Source organism: Monopterus albus, unplaced genomic scaffold, assembly GCF_001952655.1.
Source record: "Monopterus albus unplaced genomic scaffold, M_albus_1.0 scaffold2.1, whole genome shotgun sequence".
In the NCBI taxonomy this organism is placed as follows: Eukaryota; Metazoa; Chordata; class Actinopteri; order Synbranchiformes; family Synbranchidae; genus Monopterus; species Monopterus albus.
The window spans coordinates 6142032-6164459 of NW_018127882.1; the positions used below are offsets into that span (position 1 = coordinate 6142032).

Sequence of the window (22428 nt, forward strand, 5' to 3'; positions counted from 1 at the left end):
GCTGAACCAGAAGCTGGAAAACGCCCTTCGCTGTGCCACCAGTACCTCACCTGAGGACTGGAGCCAGTTGTTGCCCTGGGTGGAATATGCCCACAATACCCTTTCTAGCTCCGCCACTGGTATCTCACCCTTCCAGGCGTCCCTGGGCTACCAACCTCTCCTTCTATCCTCTGCAGAAACTGACATTGCGGTCCCCTCTGTTCAAGCTCATATCACCCGCTGTCAGGCCATCTGGGCTGAGACCAGGGCTGCCCTTATCCGCACGGCGGACCAAAACAAGAGACTGGCTGATTGCCGCCGTCGGGCCGCTCCCGACGCCCATGTCCCCATAAAAAGAGCATGCCCCAAACTTTTGCCTTGGTTCCTAGGGCCGTTTACCATCTAGGACATCATACACCCTACTGCTGTCAAGGTCAACCTCCCTGATTCCCTCCGTATTCACCCTGTTTTTCATGTTTCACAGATAAAGCCCATCTCCTCCAGTCCCCTCTGTCCGCCGCCGGCTCCGCCTCCTCCAGCCCTGGAGGTGGACGGTGGCCCTGCATACTCCGTCCTCACAGGTCGATGCACAGTCTCCCTTACCCAGTTTATCCCTGCTCTTCTGTCTACAGCCATCATCACCTCCACCTCGACCAGCCCAGGAGTGACCTCTGCGTCCGCAGCCTGGTACATCATCATCCACCATACCACAGACTGTTTTTCTGCTGCTGCTGATCGACACCCGGTCATCTACCTCACTACCCCTCCTGTATATACATATGTCACTACCTTCACTGTAAATAAACCTCACTGCTTGCACCGAAGCCAGCCACCTGGGTCCGCTTTTTATCTGCTCGCTCACTCTGTGTTCAAGCGCACCCTAACAACTACTGTATGTGTAAGCAAGCAAATGTTTTGCTAACAATTTCATCTATTCAACTTCAAAGGTACTAATATGTCACTGTTGTGTTTGTAACTTATTTTTGCTGCCTCCAAGTGGCTGAAAAAATCTGTTGTTGCTGGTTTAAGTACTAGTAATTCCACAATATATGAGTACTTCATTACATGTAAAAGTTGTGTATTGTTAATGCTGTACTTGAGCAAAGGTATCTAAGTAGTATCAACAAAATGCAGTCAAGAATAACAGTGGTAATAAGGCCATCTTATCATTTACATGTAAAATCTAAATATGTGCTAACAGCTACTGTAGAAATGTAGTACTGTACTTAAAGGTGCAGTGTGTAAGATCTAGAAGGATTTATGAGCAGAAATGGGCTATAGTATGCACAATTATGTTTTCACTAATGTGTAATCACCAAAAAGTAAGAATTGTTGCATTTTCTTTAGCTTTGAATAAGCCCTTTATATCTACATAGGAGCAGGTCCCCTATCCTGGAGGCCACCATGTATTTCACAGATGCCCAGAACGGACAAACCACACACTGGCTCTTGAGCGAGAATTTCGCATTTTCATGTTGAAGTAGCAGCTTGGATTTGGAGATGCTTGGGAGACACATAAAAAGTTACAGAGGAAGCATTGTCATGAGTTTAAGAAATATAAATAGAAGACATGAAGGATCATAGTTATACTTTAACACAAGAAAAAGGAAGACAGCATGAAGCCCTGTCATCAAAGAAGCAAAGACACAAAGAAACAGGGTGGGCAATGACCGAGAGGAGGACCAACATTGGTGTGGCCTCCCCCACAAATGTTTCCAGAATGACACTGAAGTTGCCTGTTTTATGATGGACAGGTATTTTAGCCTAACAAGTAAAGTTAACCTAAATGCAAGTTTTCGTTTGATAGCTTTAGCTAGAACATGGCCAGTGCTGAGTAACCCACTGTGGTCAAGTGAGTCGCTGTTAGCATTTGCTTGGCCAAGTCAGCCGCACTTGTTTTCCAAGTGCTCAATTTGTCCCACATACACATTAATCGCTGTGAAACAGCTGAGGGCTGTTTATCACTGATGTATGAGAGCTTTGCTGAACGTTGCAATCTGTAACATCACCACTAGATGTCACCACTAGATGTCAAATCTCATACACTGCACCTTTAAATATAGCATTTGAGTAAATGTACTTACACCACTGGACTGTATATATATATAACTGATAAATAAACATGCAAGTTTTATGAAGTGTAGTAGTGAAACTAATCTATAATTATGGGTTTCTGTTCATGATCTATTACTCCTCATCTGCAGGTGGTCAGAAAAGGGTCAACCTGCCAATTTGAATCTTGGAAGAAATAATACATAAGCAGGGGTAGTGTTTGCTGACACTAGGTTTAAACTCCATCACATAAAGGACAAATTTTAGTTAAATAAAAAACACATACACACAGCTGTCATAGTTTTCTACTGGAACAATGTGTCCCAGTTAACTACTATTTTACTAGTTATTAAAACCATCTGCTCTAACAACACAGAGCGCAATTCATGACTATTCATGAGCCACCAGTATTTTGATGTTGGGCTTATGTGCATAGTCACAGCTTTTCTATTTGTCCTGGATGCAAAGCTTCATTCAACACATGCAGGCTTAAACAGCACCAGCAGACAGACTGTGAGACTATAACCAAAATAGCACACATATCTGAGTAAAGAGAGATACCCTTCATAATAAATGTGACTGAAACGGCAAGAGATTCTTATAAAACATAGACATAAGTTGCACAGCTGGGCAATATTTTAGATTAGAAATTTAACTGATTATTGAATGAAATTTGAGTAATGTGACGATGTGATGAGATTTCTTTAGTTTCCAAAAAAATTACGTCTATACTTAAACCTCGTAATCAAAGCAGTGTTTTAGGGATGTAACAAATGATCATGTCACCAGAATATAAATCTGTCTATCTATCTGTCTATCTATCTATTTTTGCTTGATTAAAAACTGACTTGTATAATGAATAAAATCACCGCAGTAGTTTTGACTGATTCAGTTTTGATTCAATTAATTTTTTGATCGACCAATTGATTAATTGTTTCAGCTCTAAATGTTTTACATGAAAAAGCAAACTGTGGAGTCAAATCAAATGTTTCAATGATGTAATATTGTCTTAGGCTGATATAGTGTTTTACTCAGCTGCTGCTACAAACCATTCTGATCAGAAGTAATTCTTTCTGCTCCTTTTTACAAGTCATGTTTGGCTTCTTGACAAATCCTAAATCAGATTTGGAGCCATTTATCTAAAAGCATTTTGCCCAAGGACTCAACACTGAAGTTGTGCCCTTTGTCTCTGCTGTAATGTGGAAGGTAAAGATGGTGCACCAGGATCACTGCAGGTCAACACAAGCTTGGAGCACGAACTGTAGTCTCCATTGAACCCCTGGGCCGACAGCAGCTGTCTGCCCCTGCAGACGAGCTATTAACCCGCTAAACTACCGTCACTGAGCATCAGCAACATGCTCTGTCATCAAACCACACCCACACAGACCAGCTCACATTAGGTGATTATGATGCACAAATGACAAAGCACTATACAAATGAAAAATAAAAAAACTGTGAAGACAAAGTGACGTCATGGTGCAGAGACTCTGATGGTGATTGATGATGCTGTGCTGAGATGAGGACACAAAAGAGGGTTTAGCTGCAGGAGAACTAAGGATATAGGGCAGGAAACCTATACCAGCATTCAGGAGGGATTCACACAGCCTCACACACCAGACAAAAAGAACACAAACGTTGAAAAATGGTTGGGATGATACACAGGCTTACACAAACACTCTCGCCTACACTGGAGATGCAAGCAAGTGTTGCGTCAGTGAGTTGTGTGTTTAGGGATGAGTCTGTAGTGAGGATTGCGTCCCATGAGTCCAGCATGTCAGCTCAAACTCAGAGGGAAAGAAAAGTACCTATTAATGAGCCTCATCATGTACATTATGCATTGTGTGCGTCTAAAAACAAAGGTCTAATGAAATGTCTGTATTTTTCAGCTTGGCAGCATGAACGTTTATACAAAAGCAACACCTTTAAAACAGCTGTATTATTTGGGGTAGAACAGGAGGCCAGTGAAAAGTGGTGTTGAGGAGAGTAATGGGTCAGGAATCTCCTTTTGGTAGCCATAGCAACATGTTAACAGAGAAAGACCCAGTTAGTACAGTAGTGTGCTGTTGATGCTGAGTGTGACGGGGCATCAATAAATAGGATCATTTAGCTGTTACACACATTTTAGAGCTGTGTTATATCCTATATTAATATAGGGCAAACATGAGGGTTTTCTGCAGTTACACAATCACCACACTCAGTTCTAGGCTCATTCATATAAGTAACAATGACACAGAGCTGAAACAATTAGTTGATCATTGACAGAAAATTAACTGGCAACAAGCTTCATAACTGATTAATTATTGGCCACACTGTAGGGTTGGCACTGTAAATTTCAGGTCCAGGGACCACCACTGTGACTAAGACGCAATGTGAGGACCACTGTTGTGTAGTGTATAAACCACATGGGTACTATTCTAATCTTGAAAGTCACCTTGGCTTTTCTAAATTTTAAGTATTCACATAAATTTGATTATTAATATATAATAGAATAAAATAAACTGTGATTCCCCTAGGAAAATTACATTATTGAATGCATGGTCACAGTTCACCTGCAATGCAGTCATACACCACCAGGGGGCCGTGGACTGTAGCCCAAAAATGTAATCAATTAATCTACTAAGTATTCTGTAGATTAAACTATAATTAAATTGTTAGCTTCAGCCTACCATCCATAAGTGACTTTACAGTTAAATCTAGTGTGTGTCATGTGAGATGACAGTAGCACTCTGGTTAACAAGGTATAAAGAACTAGGTGGTGAACTGCTTCATCCTTCGCCTGCAGCAGGTTCAGACAGACAGACCAGACAGAGCTAATGGAGGAGCAAGAGGGAATGACAGCAGGATGCAGGAGGGACAGTGAAGAGAGAGACCAGCACCAGATACATCCATAAAATTAACAAAGAAGGGAGTGGTGGGCGGGTAACAGGAGGAAGGAGTGATGGTGTAGAGCAGCTCTTTCAGGGACAGTGGGGGGTGCTTCTTCTAGTCAGTCGACCAAAAACAACGGCTGTTAGGAGAACATAGTCCTGAGCAACAATGCGGATAGAAACGCTCCTGTAAAGAGGTGGTTGTTGACACACTGTGCTGGCACTAAAGCCCTCCTGCAGCTCCTGATAAAAAAAAAAAAGCCGTGTTGACCTTCAACTGTCACCAACTTCGGCTGTTTCTCAAACTAACAACATGACCCTGGGGCTTCAAACAGCCAAATAAGGCCTTTAACACTTGTTCACTGCCTTTGGTACAAAACAGCTTGCCTCTTTCTCCCATCAATGCAACCAGTACAGAGCCAGGCTGTTGCTCTGTGCTAAAAACAGCCATGCCACTCAGGAAGATCAAACTATCCAATGGGTATGCACTCCTGTGCTGTTGCTAGGCCCCCCTCTCTCTTTCTCTCCCTCTCCCTCCTGCTCTGGAGGACATAACAGAAAAATGGCTGAATAATAAATTCTAACTCAATAAACAAGGAGACAGCAACTGCACTCAGACAGAAAGCCCCTTGTCTGGGTCTCACTTTTTTGCTGTAGGAAAGCTGGTTGAGCAAAACTTCTCACAAACACACATGCATCCATGTGCATCCACACGTGCTGACAAAGCAATAGTCTATTCTCCATTTTAGCTCAGTTGGTCACCGGTAGTTGACAGCAAAGCAAAGCATTAGTTTTTTCACTGTGTAGAAGTAGTGCTAGTGCTGTGGGTGTGGAGGAGAGAGGAGCTGCAGTGAAGAAGTGAGCAACACGACCGGCTAGCCCACAACGGTGGTGGTGGAACATACCATCAACAGAGCGGCTTTACCAGGAATTGCACCTGAGCAAAATGGAAAGCGTAAATATCCTGATAACCACATACATAACTGACATTGATATATGTATCCATATGTTTAGATATAAATAATTATATGTTAATTTCCCTAGTTTAAATCAGGGTTGGGCAATATGACGATTTATACCATGGTGACTAAAAATCCTAGATTCTGATTGGCTGGGGGGGTGCGGATTAAATTAACCAGAACAGGATCATTACCAGACAGGATAGTAAGACATCTATGACGCACACAGCGGCAACATTAATGCAGTAATAATCTTCAGGTAAAGTTAGCAACCATGAGGCTCAGCGCATTAGCTTGGAGCTAGGTATATAAAGAACAGCTAAAGAGCTCCACTGTTGGAAACATGCAAATTTAATGATCCGAAGCAGTTGCATCCATTACAATCATGAAACATACAACTCTGAGCTGTCCCTTACTGTACATGTGCCACAAGACAACATTTGTTCATCATTAGAGACTGTTTAATACAATGTCTACAATGGTACTTATCCCTTTAATTCATCTGACTGTATTACACCATTGTAGGCAATGCTGTAAATCAATGAGCAAGACTGGTTTCTGGTGATATTGGATTTATAATTTGCAATAAAGCACCCTGAATGGGCATTATGGCTGCAGCTACACTGTATACCTTGGAGCTGCAACATTAATAGATATAATCTGGCTGTTATGTTATCCCCCTCTGTCACATTTCCTACTTGTCTGTGAAGATTATACTATCTAAGAAATCACCTCTGAGGAAAAATTCATTCACATTCACAAACAGAGCTATTTCATCCACAAGTTTTAAATGCATTATAATATGATATACTGTATAAAGTAAATATATTGCTGTCATGAAATAAAATTACCTAAACCATGGCAAAGGACTATATTACCCACCCTTAGCTAAGATGTACTGCTTTAGACTACATAATGACAGATCAAAATGTAATTTTCAGCTAACATTCTCAACTATTTTAAAAATTAATGGTTAATATTAACGGTAAGCTTGTTCATTATAGTCTATAAAAACCCACAACACAATTACAATGACATAAAAATATTATAAATGTCCATGTAGTGCCTAGTCCCAGAATCACATGGATATATTGATAATATTAGAATAATTCTGATGAAAAATCCAAAGATTATAAGTAGGCACCACCTTAATTTTAGTTTTTATATACGCAGAGACAAAAGACATCCTGGCGTGGAATATAATGTGTCTACACAAACAAGATGTAATATGGCAAAGACTGATGGTGAGTGAAATGTCTTTTACCTTGAGTGAGTCAAAGCAGGCAATGACTCGGCCATTTTCCACATGGCAGCTCCGGGAGGGGTGAGCAAACTTGCACTCGGCATCAGAACGTGAGCAGGTGCCTCTCTGAAACTCACGACACACTTCCAGGGTCAGCCATTTGGTGTCCCGTCCCATGGTCATGCTGACAGCCATCAGAAACACTCACAAACACTGAGCAGTGGTGGAGGCAGACGGACGGAAAACCGTCTGGTGAGTGCAGGGGTGACTAATAGCAGTGCCAAAAAAAAAAAAAAAAAAAAAAAAAAAAAAAAAAAAAAAAAAAAAAAAAAAAAAAAAAAAAAAAAAAAAAAAAAAAAAAAAAAAACCCCAGAAAAACCAGAAGCAAAAGTGTTTTCAGTTTTTCCTCTGTGCAAATCGGCAGTGAGTCCTTTTGGTTTGTGTATTTTGGGGGATGTTTATTAATTCTTCCTGGGAAATTTGGCAGGTGAGGTTTCACTGGAGTGAGATAGAAGGGCTTATCTGTGAGCAGAGGCCAGCTCTGACTCAAAAAAAGAAAAAAAAAGAAGCAGAAAAGCCAAACTACTCTGAAGACATCACTCTGGCATGCTTGGATACATGACTGCGCATCCACACCTTCACCTGAATCAACTGGCACCCACCGTAGGTCACTGATGTATTCACGTCAACATGGCCAAGGCTGGAGCAGTCACTGTGATGCCACTTATGTCTGAAAACGATTTCTGTAGAAAAAAAGCAGAGCCTTTTAGGGATGGTGTCCTTGCACTGATGACATGAGGTGGCTGCTCACCTCAGGATGTGTGGGGACTACAGCTCAGCAATGTGGGATGGATGACTCTGTGGCTGTCAGGGTAAAATATAGCCTCCATTCAAGGCCAAACACACACTGAGTGGCGTCCTGCTCTCATCCAGCAGAGTCAGATGGCAAGCAGACGACCCCTCACAGTAGGCACTTTGGAGTTCCACTTCCTCCTCCTACTTCAGTCTCTTTCTCATCCCTCCTTTGCCGTCCTCTATTCTTCTATTGTCATCCTCCTCACTGACCTCTCTTCTCCATGTCTGTGCTTGTTGTCTCGCTGTAGGCTGTAAAGACAGAAAAGCAAATATTAATTTAAAGCATTAACAAAACAGCAGCCTGTTGAAAGGAAAATATTAAGGCAAAGCATCAACCTCATGTTTAAACTAAGGGTTGTGAGAACCATGAAGGGAAAGCGCAAACTAGAATAAAGCTAGGACAACCAAATAGAGCATACAAGAAAGAGCGAGGCAGCAATGAAGAGGAAAGAGCAAGCGATGTCTTGATTAAGTGAGAGAGAGAGGAGAGACAGAGGGACAGAGGGAGGTTGCAAGCAGGACAGAGTCATCGCTTCAGCTCCCCCAAGCTCCACAGAACAAAAAGTAATTGACTAACTTAACATAAATCATGCTGCAATAAAATGTGAAAAGTGGTGTCCTTGGAGTGGCACAGGCTGACACGTGTGGTCGACACAGATGATCCCCAGACAGTCATTAGTGTGAAGGGAAAAAGTAGAAAAGGGTGCGACAGGGCAGAAAGAGTAGGGGCAGTTCTTCATAACTGCAGCTGGTGTGTTCAATGCAAAGCAACAGCCAGCTGGACAGACTTTTGCAGGCAGGCAGAACATATCACCAACCAATGGCAGGGACGTTTACACAGCAGCTCCTCCCTCCACAGAGCCCATCCTTGTTCCTCCTAGGTTTTTTTCACTGGTACAGCACAGACACAGCTGAGCCACATGCTAATATTCAGACTGTACAACAACTATGAGCTGACTCCAAACTGCTTTGTCTTCTCACAGACGATGAGGAGTAAGTTATGTCTCATTCAGACAGTGGTCTATACTGCAGCGTGATGCAAGGAAGATGCACGCAGGCTCTTGTGTGGTTCACCGCAAGGGAGCGGAGTGACGTGTCAGGACACTAAATGAATACAGATAGCAATCAGTGAGATGGCTCAATAAAGATACACACAGAAAAGAAAATACAATCTATCTTCCCAGGGAAAGGCAAAGTCCAAACTGCATTTAGGACATGAGAGAATTTAAAGAGAGAGGAGGTCTACCTTGTGAGAGACACGAGGGCGCAGCAGTATATAAATGCAAAAAAGTCTATAAACAATAGGCGAGATGCAGAAGAGGAGGAGTACAAAAAAAGAAGGAGGAGAGGGGGGCTTTGGAGCAGATATTATCGGTCCCAGCATCTGATGTTGGCAGACATAGAGAGAGGAAGCGACAAGGGGGGACAGCGCACAAGGAGAACACCGCAGTGGAGTGGGAAAAGGAGGAGTAAGGAGGAGGTGGTAACTAAACTAATATACCCACCTTCAAATGCAAGAACAAAGACAGAGCCCAGCCAAAACACAAAAGGGGGCAGGAATGACAAATGAACACGTAGAGCAACTGCTTTGCTTGCCTAACCAGCGTGCTCATCTGTGCTTCCTTTTCCCAGCCTCCAAACAGATCTATAGAAACTTTTCTCAGGGGAACAAGGCTAGCACTCCTCCTTCAGTTTTGCCTGTCCTGCATTCACATCCACATCAGTGTCAAGCACTCTAGCTTACGCACATCCTGACAATGCAGCTCAGCAATAGGCAACCTGCATCATCAAAATGTTCCCGAGCAACGCTGCTCACTTCCTCTCTTAACTCTCACCACACCAGCACCAAATGGCGTACAGTTGCCATTACTAAGATTCCAGGAAAGCCACGCAATAACACTGGCTCTACTCCAAAGCCATTCTACTTTACACTGCACCCTGTACCTTTGAATATACACAGTAGTTACCTTTCACTTGCTGATATACTGTACACTGCTCTGACTCTGCTCTCCAGGAGTTTTACCCTCCTGAAAATTTCACCAACCGTTTCACCAAGCTTTGCCTTTTGCATCTATTAGCACCTTTATGGATACTGGAAGACAATGGACGACAGTTAAAAATAGAGAAACCATGCAATGGCATAATGTCTAAGTGGGTTAAATGTGACATGCCCACATAGGTTTTGTTTGTTACAACATATTCATAAACAGACAGAATGACCTGTGGGAGCTGTTAGTAAGCCAGTAGAGCTGACATTCAGACAAGACAGAAAGTAAGGTCTTTTTTATTAGTAACTCATAAATGGGTGTTTCCACATTATACTCCAAGTGCAGGAATTTAGGAACATGGAGAAGGACATGAACAAAACAAACCGTCTACAGCAGCAGCTCTGTAAAGATATAATACAGTATATACAGCTTTAATGTTTTAGGGTAACCACTAATGTCACTATGTTTATATGCTGACAATTATCAGATTTGCAGGAATAATGTTTATCACCTTAGTTTAGCATGTTAGCATGCAATTTGCTAATTTACATAAACAAAGTATAGCCGAGGCACATGTGAATGTCATGTGTTTTGTAGCTGTTTGGTTATAAACCGAAAATCTGGGTAAATCCTAATTTTGACCAGGTAATGACTCTATAAGAAAAGTCAGGGATCACAAGTGTCATCAGGATTCAACATCTGGGACATATAAATGTCACAAATGTACCAATTTCTGTGCCAAACCACCAAGTAGATACTTCAAAGGATATACAGATGACAATTCAGAGGATCACAATTAGGATTCAATATCGAGGGAACATGAATGTCAAGGGACAAAATTCCATGGCAATCCTTCCAATACTGTTGAGATATTCCATTCAGGTCTCTTACTCTGAATGTCTCATATATGATAAAGAAAATCAGCAAATCATCACATTTGAGAGGCTGGAACAAAACATGTTTGTATTTTTTACTAGTAAAATGACTTAAATAATTAACCAATTATCAAAATAACTGTAAATTAATTTTCTGCTGATTAATTACTCAGTAATTCAGTACGACAATATTGTTGATAAACTAATCGGTTAGTCTACAAATCATTTCACAAATCTACTTAGAAATACGACCAAAATTCAAAACAGTACTTGCTGATAATTACAAAGGCAGCTGTACTGAAGGCATGTTGTACAGAACTAATCTTGGCCTCCTGAACTTGTCTGACCTTTACAATGCAGCATAAACAGTCATATGCAGGGGTGTGGCATGGTGAATAAATAGAGTGCCATAGTTATAACAGTCATTATGCTGCAGCCTGTCCTCCAGGTGTCTGCAGTGAGCAGAGGGGCTCCAGCTACCAGTAGGTAAGAATCATAACAGTAGGTGGACCTGGGGGGGAGCTACGCTGGACTCCAGCGCATTGCGTCCCTCATCAAACACAGTGCACCAAAGGGTTAGTGACAGCATAACCTTCACCAGAGCTCTGACGTCTGCATTAAGGCCGGTGTGTAGGCAGGGTGCAACCACAACAGTCAGTCTTATCTGCTCACACTGATACCCTAATACCAATCAAACTGTAAAGTGTTTGACATGCATTCAATGAAAGCCAGAGTGACACATTAACACTAAACCAATTTTATCTCTCCATTTAGATTTTTCACTTTGCTATTGCCTTTTGCACAAATTGCACAGGTCCTGAGTGTCACTTTAGTTTCTTACCAGTCGATAATGAAATTTTTGTGGTTTAGAAATCTGAGCTTGTTCTTGCACTAATTTTGCATTGCTCTAAAAAAACACTGCAATGGCTACACATGATAAATGTGATACAGCAGATGACAGTGAGAACAACAGTATTATAAAACATGCTGAAAAGAGTTAGATTCAGGTCAATGGATGGTGAACATACTGTGAATTGCTAAATACTGTCAACAATAGGTGCATAAATTTGAAATGTAAAATGCCATAGGGTAATGACAGAGAGAACTAAAGAATTATGAAGCCATAGTCACAAGTCACACATTCTAACAATTTTCTGAACAAAATTCAAATTTGCAGAGTATGTGTTGAAAATACATGACATGCTGAAAAAAGCCGAAGCCTGAAGTTGAACTTCAAGCACTAAAAGGTTTAGAAATGTCAGTGTTTAGAAAATAAGTACTGCTCTACCACTGAGTAAATACATAAAGGGGAATGAAATGTGTTTTTGATACTACAGGATGTTTACAGACGGAACAAAAGGATCATAAAACTATAGCTTCAGTGTTTTATTGTCACACTGGAATAAAAACAGACCTGTGTGTTGGATTGGTTTCACACATGAATCTGGAGTTTCCAGTGGGATTTTTTTTTTTTTTTAAATCTGGAGTTCCCCGAGTCCCAAATGCCTGGTGAATTCCATTTTTAGAAGACTAGGTAGTTGTGAAACGAATACTGAAGTTGTGAAAACAACTTTTATCACCACCTAAATGATCTCTGTGTTACAGTTCACTAAACAGACAACTCTCTTTGGAAGAGTGACAAGGACAAATGGAAAACAGGATGACATGAACAACCAGGTGACTGAAAAGCACAAGGTGTAAGATCCATAAATCACAATGAGAGTGAAAGCCAACAGCCTGGAGGGAGGGAGGGAGTAAAATAATTAGGTTAAGTATCAATAATCCTTTCAGCTCATTAAAGCAAACATACAACCAACCAAACCTAGTACAATGACAAAGCCGCACAACTTGTCTTTTTAACTTAAAAATTCAAATAGAGGAAAGAGATGAAATAAAGTCAGGCCCTGGTGCTTTCACTTTGCTTTGCTGTAATTCTGGGTTTGTTTCAGAGCCCTGTAGTGATATGATGAAAGCTAAGTGTGGAAAAACGGTAGCTGAATCCAGAATGTATTGTCAGCACATCGTTTCTCATTTGTTATTGCTGCATTTTTGTCTCTGTTTTTTAGCTTGTGGTTTTTGTTGTATTCTGTTTTTATATTGTTGTGCACATCAGGGGCCATTGGACTGGAGTCAAATTCCTTGTATTTTTGATAACACTTGGCAATAAAATTTAGGCTTATGCTCCACAGTTGGTGAATGGTTTTATTTCAGCCATAAACGATGGGTCATCCTGGGCATTTAATATGTGCCTGTGTGAGAAGAAAATGGAAAACAGGTTATGTGGGAAATGTGGCTGCATGCCTATGTTTGTCAGTTTATCTGTGTTTATACTAAGCAAAGAAAAACTAGCTAGACTGGTGCAGAGTCCACAGCCTGAGGGGACTGTGAACTTGTCTGGACTGGCTGTATTCTCAAATTCAGTGGAAATGCATACAGTAGGCAAGTAGTGACAACACAGTATACCATGGTGGCTTGCGTATGTGATCCCTTAGGGTAAAGAAGCACAACCTCCTGCACTGACTGCATACATATACAGAGACTGGGTGCAAAATTCTGCAGACATGCAGGAAGATAACCAGGACCTGAATTCTGCAGACATGCAGGAAGATAACCGGGACCCAACCTGCCATGTACTCCTCTCTAATGCCCAGGTGTAGAGGATTCAAACTCAATATTATAGTGAACAGAGTGACTCTGAAAGTAATTTCCTGTTGTTTGTTGCTCTTCACTCCTTGGTATGACAACAAAAGCATGCACTTGCAATACTGCTACTGCAAGGACTTCCAATACAATCCTGCATTTTGCATTCAACCAAACCCTTTCATGCTAATCCCAGACTAAAATATGACATCTGCTTACAGCATTATTTGTATCCACACCGAGCACAGCCGTCTCTCTACAGTCATACGAAATGTACTTCATTGTTATTATTGCTGTGCATGTGTAATACTGCAATTAAGTCCGTATTTACAATATCAAGGCATCTTTGAGGTTCTATGCAACAGGCAGACTGGAAGAATCATATTAGATGACTGCGACATGGATTAAATATAAAACTCGCTGCTGTATGCGCGAAGACGCGCTAACATTACTGCGAAGTCAACTGCGCCAGACGTGCTCTTACCTGTTTGTAGTCCAACTGGATTCAGACTCAAGTGTATTCTCTTAGATAAACGTCGGTTAAATGCTTGTGTGGTGGTTGTTTTCCAGAAAACGCGCTCTTGGTCTGATAAACACTCCGCATTAGCTGGAAGTGACAGAAGAATAAGGAAAAAAAAGGCGCTTTATCGCTTGCAGAAATAATACAGTCAACGCAAGTATAAAACGTGTTAGCGCCGAGGAGAGAAGGAAAGCAGAAGCGAGGACTAGCAGGCAGACAGATGAAGTGTCCGCTGCAGCGCTAACTGAACACACAGCGAAAAAACAGGACTGGAAAAAAAAATCTGAGACTGGACGAAATGGTGAGGGAGGAGCTGGGAGAGAGGGAGTGTGTGTGTGTGTGTGTGCTTACGTTTATTAGATAACATCAATGGTATTGGTGGAAATCAAAGTCACGACAAATCCACAGCAGGTATCAAGGTAGGCTGCCATTTGACGTTAGCAGCTAAGAATTAAAACCAGTACAATAATGCATAATAACACACATACACACACTTTCCTTTGGTCGTTACAGCTACATTTCGCCCTAACAGTCCATCCACATATCCCAACTGCTGTTATTTAAGGGCAGTTATTAATGACTACGCGGTTTAACTTTGGACTAAAATGTCCCGTTAAAAGTTTGCACTTTTTCAATAGCTAGCGTTAATTAAGGGTCAAAATGTAAACGTAAGGTCAGCCTATATAACAAAACCCGTGCAGACTCCAACAAGGCGATTGTATACCCGATTGTCACTGTGTAAACAGTTTAAAACGTATAAAATCAGTCGTTTTTTCTTCTTATATTAAGGAAACAGCCTAAATGTGTGGGTAAAGGAGCTCTTTTCACCTGTTCAACCTGATGCTTGGAAGTAGCTTTTTAACCAACACACTACTTCCGGCCATTTTATGGTTTTTCACAATAAAACCTATTTGAGACGCATATAAGCTATCACATTTTCATATTTGTTTGAAGACAGAATTTTTAAGTTTAAAATAGCACAAAACAGAACATTTAATTAGCAGAGCACCATACTTCGCTGTCAAGGACTAAACAAGGCTGGATTACCAACTGGACAAAGTGGGCAACAACACAGCAACACAACCACAAAGATATGCAAAATGAGCACAAGGACTTTCTCCTATGTAGGAGCGCTGGGGGTTCAAAGCCCGTCCAGCCATATTAAATAAGATGTGATGTCACCTTTCTCCTCAGTATCTCCAGTCATGTTTTGATTTCATTAAAATAACTTTGGTGATCCCTGGTGGTGTTCCAGAGGCTTGCAAGTGAATCTGACAACAGACATGTTGTGACCTTTGTCGCCGTCTCTCTCTTTTTCTTACCAAGATGTCTGTTGACATTTTAATAAACATTGTTCATAGAAATAATGTCGTCCACAGAAAGAAGATATCACTAAATGGCAAAGACAGAACAGGAGCTGAGTGAATGTAAAAGCTCTTTATATAAAAACTGAGACTTGGGACACATTCAGTAATTTTACAACATTAGCAGTTACTGCAACACACTGAGGTATTATGAGAATTCCATTCTCCTTTTCTGTACTTAAATGACACTTAAAACACAGGTATACATTGAAATGTACACATTTCAGACAACACAACAACAATTTGGCAAACATGTAGATTGCTCATTATAAACAATAATATATTTTATAGAAACAAGTACTACATTGTTACTTTTAATAAAGACAAAATAAACACCCCCTCGTTCCAAGCTACAGTACAAGAGTTCAGATGTGTTTAAAACCCAGAAAACAGTTTAGAAGGCTTGTGTGATCACTGAACAGTATGTGACTACAGGCAACTAAATCAGCCTTTTTTCTGTCAAGGAAATGTATCTATTATGGATGTCAGTTGTGGAAAAATGTTACAATCAATATCAATAAATACATGTGTTATTTAAAACAGCTCATGATGAGAACAAAATGTAGTGAAAGGCATGTACTAAAAATAACAGACAAGGCAGAGCTTGGCACATTTAGTGTTAAGACATGCTACTGCTCATTCCCATCACTACCAGTGTTCCACATTGTCCACATAGTCCTCCATGGTGCCATTTTCATCCAGATCCCACCAGTTTGGGAGTAGCACTTCTGACTCTACACTGTCTCCATCAGCTTTCTCCCCCTGCTGCTCCTCAGTTTCTGCAGAGTGGCTGTTGGGCTGATGGGATGTTTCTGTGGGCTTCAGCTGCCTCACTCCTTGCTTTGCTGTGAGCCTTCCACGTAGCCGCCTCCTCTCCTGCTGACGCCTCTCTCTGGCTTGCCTGCGCTCCTGCTGCCTCGCCACCTGGAAACGCTGCAGAAAAAGGTCACGGGCATACTCATACAACTCTACATCCCATCGGTTTAGCTCACAGATTCTGTGTTGGGTCTCAGGAGGTACATCAACACTGGAGGCACGCGTGCCATTGAGCTGTGTGAAGGGTGCGATGAACTCCAAGTTGAAGGTGCACTCAAACAGATACTGGGTCTTACGCTGATACTCCGTCAGGCCAAAGAAGGCCATGCCCCGTAGGTTACGTTTAGCGCTCTCAAGAAGTACTGCCCAGCGCTCTTCCTCACTCATGGCAGAGACATTGTAGCAACCCACCAGACTAAGGTCAGCCAGCATGCGGGTCTGCCTGTTGTTGGCCAGGTTATAGGGGCAGTCCATAAACTCCTGCAGGGAGCAACCTGACCAGTCGTCTCCTGAGTAGCAGCTTGGCAGCTCAGACAGTGTTGGTGAACGTCCATCACACACATGCAAGGAGGCTTTCCATGTGGCACCACGCTGCACGTGACGCCACTCACTCAGGTAGCGTGATACTGGGTCCCTTAAGATGGTTATATAATAATAGTTCCTACTGGGGACAGGAGAAAAAGAGGACATTAGATTGGCAATACACCAACTCAAATAGCCACAAAATGTTAGGGCAGTTTATTTATGTATTTGAATTATTGTTGCAGCTAACAATTTTATTCATTATTAATTTATCTGTTGATTATTTTTGTTGATAACTAAAGTACAAAATAATAATTATGGAGCTTGGAATTTGGTTGAATTAGTTTGACTAAAAGTTCCTTATGGGCTAGACAGAGAAGGGCATGTTAAATACTAAAAATATATACAGAAGCTACATCAAATGACTAGATAAACAGCTATTACTGCCTCAAATAGGCCAAGTTTAACCTTTTCATTACATATGTGTGGTAATGGTTGTAGAAAACATAACACTTACAGAGCTCTATTACACTGGTTCGCTTTGTATATGCATTTATGTGTATGAGGACATTTTATAACATTGTGAACACAAAATAAATCGCCATTTGCAGTAAAGTCTTATCTTCAGGAATGATGACTTTGTGCTGTCAAGTCGAAGACTGCCTTAATGAACTTGATCATCACTACTGAATGACCTGCAGTTATATAATTGTTTATAATAATAACAAAATGACCGAAAATTACAATAAAAAAATCTCCTCCTTGACCGACCTGGGCAGGCTATTGAGAGTCTCTCCTGAGTCCATGCGTGACGGAACGCAGCGGGTTAGCTCAGTCCAATCAGCATGAAGACCGCAACTCCAGCCAGTGGAGAAACGGGAAAATAGCCAGGTTTCCTTTTTCCCTGGCCGGTAACAAGTACATTTCTTCTGACCTTGGTGGCATTCGCAGGGCCTCTCCAGCTGAATATTTCGCACCAGGTGTCGACCAAATGTCGTGCCACCTGTTTTTTGAATGTGCAGAAAAACTATAACATCATCTCCCTTGATGTTGAAGTCTACAACACGATTTAAATCGGCTCTGGTGAAGTTGAAGCGAGGGATAAACCGGACCAGAGCGCCGTCTTCTGCAACATACGGATCCTTTTGATCTCGGATTTCATGTCCATTTCCCCGGGAACCAGACACACTAACAACCTTAAACCAGGATCCCAAATGGTGCAGCATCTGGCATTCAGACCTGCTCGGGCACGCGTACTGGACCATAATGACGCCAAAGAGCAATACCATGAGCAGGACGATCAGAAACCGGTGGTGGCTGCTGCCGCTGGATTTCTCATCCATCTTCCCGGGACGGACAGAAAAGCATCACTCTGGTAGTCCGCACCCCTGCCTCGGCCGGGAGACCTCGGGGAGTAGTGCTTATATAGCCGTCAAGTAAAACGAAAACAAAACAAAGCAGCTACTAGCCAGCTAACTTTAGCTACCCAGTGAGGCTTGAGCATGAATATATGCGCTTAAGTCACAGAAAAACGGACAATAGCTTGCTATACTTTTTGCCGTATCATAAGCAGAAGTGCATACAGGTCTCATCTAAAAAAAACGGGACCATTTTCCAGGTATATTAGTTACACATAGCGATGATCTTTGTTGCAGCATTAAATCCGTGTCTTCAGCGATTCTTGACCGCTTTCCCAGCAGTCTCTGCGCTAAAATGACGTCATCGCGTGGAACGTTATGAACCGTTAACCCATAGTCAAGCAGACAAAAAGTAAACCAAACGAACCGCTGATGATTATCCACGCCTTATGTGCCTGTTTACTGCTGACCAGAAAAATTACGACACATCTCGAGTGCGGGTTACTCTAAATGTGGGGGGTACCACACGGAGTTTCGCAGCCGAAATAGCTCAGTTGGGAGAGCGTTAGACTGAAGATCTAAAGGTCCCTGGTTCGATCCCGGATTTCTTATTGCCGAAATAGCTCAAATTCAACCAACCACAATTCCAAGTCCATCTTTCTGTGGCCAATCACATGAGAGAGTCCATCTTTCCGTGGCCAATCACATGACAGAGTCCATCTTTCCGTAGCCAATCAAATGGCACTTATCTTTTCACAGCCGAAATAGCTCAGTTGGGAGAGCGTTAGACTGAAGATCTAAAGGTCCCTGGTTCGATCCCGGATTTCTTATTGCCGAAATAGCTCAAATTCAACCAACCACAATTCCAAGTCCATCTTTCTGTGGCCAATCACATGAGAGAGTCCATCTTTCCGTGGCCAATCACATGACAGAGTCCATCTTTCCGTAGCCAATCAAATGGCACTTATCTTTTCACAGCCGAAATAGCTCAGTTGGGAGAGCGTTAGACTGAAGATCTAAAGGTCCCTGGTTCGATCCCGGATTTCTTATTGCCGAAATAGCTCAAATTCAACCAACCACAATTCCAAGTCCATCTTTCTGTGGCCAATCACATGAGAGAGTCCATCTTTCCGTGGCCAATCACATGACAGAGTCCATCTTTCCGTAGCCAATCAAATGGCACTTATCTTTTCACAGCCGAAATAGCTCAGTTGGGAGAGCGTTAGACTGAAGATCTAAAGGTCCCTGGTTCGATCCCGGATTTCTTATTGCCGAAATAGCTCAAATTCAACCAACCACAATTCCAAGTCCATCTTTCTGTGGCCAATCACATGAGAGAGTCCATCTTTCCGTGGCCAATCACATGACAGAGTCCATCTTTCCGTAGCCAATCAAATGGCACTTATCTTTTCACAGCCGAAATAGCTCAGTTGGGAGAGCGTTAGACTGAAGATCTAAAGGTCCCTGGTTCGATCCCGGATTTCTTATTGCCGAAATAGCTCAAATTCAACCAACCACAATTCCAAGTCCATCTTTCTGTGGCCAATCACATGAGAGAGTCCATCTTTCCGTGGCCAATCACATGACAGAGTCCATCTTTCCGTAGCCAATCAAATGGCACTTATCTTTTCACAGCCGAAATAGCTCAGTTGGGAGAGCGTTAGACTGAAGATCTAAAGGTCCCTGGTTCGATCCCGGATTTCTTATTGCCGAAATAGCTCAAATTCAACCAACCACAATTCCAAGTCCATCTTTCTGTGGCCAATCACATGAGAGAGTCCATCTTTCCGTGGCCAATCACATGACAGAGTCCATCTTTCCGTAGCCAATCAAATGGCACTTATCTTTTCACAGCCGAAATAGCTCAGTTGGGAGAGCGTTAGACTGAAGATCTAAAGGTCCCTGGTTCGATCCCGGATTTCTTATTGCCGAAATAGCTCAAATTCAACCAACCACAACTCTAAGTCCACCTTTCCGTGGCCAATCACATGACAGAGCCCATGGCCATTATGTTTTCACAGCCGAAATAGCTCAGTTGGGAGAGCGTTAGACTGAAGATCTAAAGGTCCCTGGTTCGATCCCGGATTTCTTATTGCCGAAATAGCTCAAATTCAACCAACCACAACTCTAAGTCCACCTTTCCGTGGCCAATCACATGACAGAGCCCATGGCCATTATGTTTACCCAGCCGAAATAGCTCAGTTGGGAGAGCGTTAGACTGAAGATCTAAAGGTCCCTGGTTCGATCCCGGATTTCTTATTGCCGAAATAGCTCAAATTCAACCAACCACAAGTCCATAAGCGCTGGTTTCCCCTTTCAAAACCCTTTTTAAACCTTTGACAAGAGCCAGCAACGTTTTTATATAGGCATTTGCTCAAAATGTAATGCCCTATTTGAATATACAGTATACTATAAATCCCAAAGTCATGCATTGTGCACCCACATACTGTATGTGCTTTCACGCATTTGGCTGTACGAAGTGTGGAAAGACTTACCAAAAACAACAACAACAACAAAAAAACAAAAAAACTAATTACACTCTTTGTGCATACAAAGTTGCTAACCTCAGAAAATGTGACACTTCAGTCCAGTCCTATTCAGCCTTGTGTAGACAGAAGACAGGACCTTAAGAATGGAAACAATAAAACAGGGAAGAATAGGAGACAAACCCCAGGAATACCAGATATTTAGAGTTTTATATCCTGACGACAGGGATTTTAAAGGGTGAACGGGTGTGCCTTCATTTGGGATGGATTGCATTTGATTAACTATCGGGTCCAGTGTGGCTTGGTCACGTTTCATCATCAAGTGGGGGCGACAATACTGTACGTAAGCAGAAAAAATGGTATGGTTTTTATCAAAAGGTAAAACTGTATCGTTACTAGTTATTTAAGTGACTAAATCACTGACACGTCATTTATATGTTATAAATCAACTACTAATAGGAACTAACCAGTTTCAGTAGCATCATCTCTTTTTTCATAAATGATTATGCTTTAGATTTTGTAAGACAGCATAAAGATTGCTGAAATGTGTGTGTGGATTTATTCACAAAAATTTAATGTATTGGCATGGGTTTACATGGCTTACTTTGCAGCTGAGTCATCATCTGGCTCAGCTGGTCCGTCTGCCAGTGGTGAGTCATGTCCTGGAGTTGGGAGAGCGTTAGACTGAAGATCTAAAGGTCCCTGGTTCGATCCCGGGTTTCGGCATGACGTTGATTGTTACAGATATAATATGTATTTCTGACAGACTCGAGCCATTGATCAGACACTTCATCAGTGTGATAATCGATCTATCTCCTGCCGGCTGACGTCACTTTGTCCTAATGGTCATTTGTGTAATTGATGTATCACTCGACTCTACAATGGGGATGTGCTATCATTGTCTTGCCCGTTTAGAGCAAGTAAAAACTAGATATTTCCACCGGTCATGCAAACGATCGCTTTTGCTTCATTTTACCTCTTCGTAATTACAGTAAAAACAAATCATCCCAGTAATAAAACATGTTCGTTACCGTACTTCCGTCTTTCATAATAAGATCCTGCTTCAACAACACCGCTTCCTACTCGATGTTTAGTTAAACTCTCTTCTCATTTAAATCATTTAAAATAGCAACTGACAGATTATCTTTGGAAACCTGGCATTTGTTGTGTATTTCTCCCGCGGCACGGCAGAAACTTTATTTCAACTTCTCTGCCTCTCTCTACCTTGACAACATGTTATGTCACACTTTAACCTAGATTTTCACTGGCCACACAAAGCAGTGTAAAACTCGCTCTAAACACACCCATATTAGTGCAGGACTTGACCAGCAAAACCGAGAATATATGCATTTTAAACGAGGAAAGCTCGTCGTTCAAGGTTGACTTCGGCGTTTTTACTGCGATTTCTTTTATCAAAGTAACTAGTATAGTATTTAGACACGTACATTTTTATGTAGTTTCACAGATTCTTAGACATATATAAATTAATTCTGTTTAGATTTAGGTGGCGAAGTAATCTCGCAAAACCTCACGTAGTCCGTGAAAGGACACGGTTCCGCTAAATGATGCGGCTGGGCGGTCTCCGCCTTAGTCTGTGTGAATACCATAGGGCGAACCGTTATATATGCTGATTTTACTCCGTATTTTTAAATAACGTGGATATTTTCACGCTTTATCTTCTAATATGGAGCTGGACCGTCGGCTGCTGATGGCACATTGTGCGGCTCACGCCCTCTCGATCGTGGCGGGCTTGCTGGTAGTCGTCCCCATGGCTCTCAACGGCTCCGCTTTTAAAGGCCGCTGCGCACTCTTCTCCACCGGCTACTGGAGCACAGAGAACCGGCCCGAGCTGACAGGACAGCCGGGAGACGCCTCTCACCTGGGTGTGCAGCACTGGGGGCCAC

The 22428-nt window shown here is 42.0% G+C and overlaps 3 protein-coding genes and 9 non-coding genes across 21 annotated transcripts in view; 10 read left to right on the forward strand and 2 right to left on the reverse strand.

The window, feature by feature from the left end:
• The window catches only part of mbnl3 (muscleblind-like splicing regulator 3), a 26068-nt gene extending 18660 nt beyond the window's left edge, over nt 1-7408 (reverse strand). For all 8 annotated transcript variants that reach the window (XM_020594731.1, XM_020594720.1, XM_020594692.1 and 5 more), the window contains exon 1: nt 7122-7408. In XM_020594731.1, the coding sequence (XP_020450387.1) occupies nt 7122-7295 (174 nt within the window). In that variant the 5' untranslated portion in view covers nt 7296-7408. The remainder of the gene's footprint in view (nt 1-7121) is intronic.
• A 7992-nt stretch (nt 7409-15400) lies between these two features.
• hs6st2 (heparan sulfate 6-O-sulfotransferase 2) lies at nt 15401-20166 on the reverse strand. Of its 3 annotated transcripts, none has more exons than XM_020596209.1 (2): nt 17425-20166; nt 15401-16819 (listed from the first exon to the last, which is right to left on the reverse strand). In XM_020596209.1, exons 1-2 carry the CDS (start codon nt 18021-18023, stop codon nt 15991-15993), a joined length of 1428 nt encoding a protein of 475 aa, XP_020451865.1. In that variant the 5' UTR covers nt 18024-20166; the 3' UTR covers nt 15401-15990. The 3 variants fall into 3 exon arrangements, with proteins under 3 accessions (XP_020451865.1, XP_020451880.1, XP_020451873.1); XM_020596224.1 differs by having other exon boundaries at nt 17452-20165; XM_020596217.1 differs by having other exon boundaries at nt 15401-16822; nt 17452-20164.
• trnaf-gaa (transfer RNA phenylalanine (anticodon GAA)) lies at nt 18577-18649 on the forward strand. Its single transcript has one exon. It is a non-coding gene; the product is annotated as a tRNA-Phe (tRNA).
• trnaf-gaa (transfer RNA phenylalanine (anticodon GAA)) lies at nt 18796-18868 on the forward strand. The gene has a single exon. It is a non-coding gene; the product is annotated as a tRNA-Phe (tRNA).
• On the forward strand, nt 19015-19087 carry trnaf-gaa (transfer RNA phenylalanine (anticodon GAA)). The gene has a single exon. It is a non-coding gene; the product is annotated as a tRNA-Phe (tRNA).
• On the forward strand, nt 19234-19306 carry trnaf-gaa (transfer RNA phenylalanine (anticodon GAA)). Its single transcript has one exon. It is a non-coding gene; the product is annotated as a tRNA-Phe (tRNA).
• Nucleotides 19453-19525, forward strand: trnaf-gaa (transfer RNA phenylalanine (anticodon GAA)). Its single transcript has one exon. It is a non-coding gene; the product is annotated as a tRNA-Phe (tRNA).
• On the forward strand, nt 19672-19744 carry trnaf-gaa (transfer RNA phenylalanine (anticodon GAA)). The gene has a single exon. It is a non-coding gene; the product is annotated as a tRNA-Phe (tRNA).
• On the forward strand, nt 19891-19963 carry trnaf-gaa (transfer RNA phenylalanine (anticodon GAA)). Its single transcript has one exon. It is a non-coding gene; the product is annotated as a tRNA-Phe (tRNA).
• Nucleotides 20058-20130, forward strand: trnaf-gaa (transfer RNA phenylalanine (anticodon GAA)). Its single transcript has one exon. It is a non-coding gene; the product is annotated as a tRNA-Phe (tRNA).
• Nucleotides 20167-20224: 58 nt separating the features above from the next.
• trnaf-gaa (transfer RNA phenylalanine (anticodon GAA)) lies at nt 20225-20297 on the forward strand. Its single transcript has one exon. It is a non-coding gene; the product is annotated as a tRNA-Phe (tRNA).
• Nucleotides 20298-21178: 881 nt separating this feature from the next.
• LOC109954856 (transmembrane protein 179) overlaps nt 21179-22428 on the forward strand; it is a 3254-nt gene continuing 2004 nt past the window's right edge. The window contains exon 1 of the mRNA XM_020590491.1: nt 21179-22366. Within this exon, the coding sequence (XP_020446147.1) occupies nt 22209-22366 (158 nt within the window). The 5' untranslated portion in view covers nt 21179-22208. The remainder of the gene's footprint in view (nt 22367-22428) is intronic.

What these genes read in the sequence shown, in the direction of transcription:
- hs6st2 (XM_020596209.1), bottom strand. Translation starts at nt 18,023, where the DNA reads ATGGATGAGAAATCCAGCGGCAGCAGCCACCACCGGTTTCTGATCGTC. An exon ending in AAGGAGGAGATTTTTTTATT is followed by an intron (nt 16,820 to 17,424) that starts GTAATTTTCGGT and finishes TGTCCCCAGTAG; the next exon opens with GAACTATTATTATATAACCA.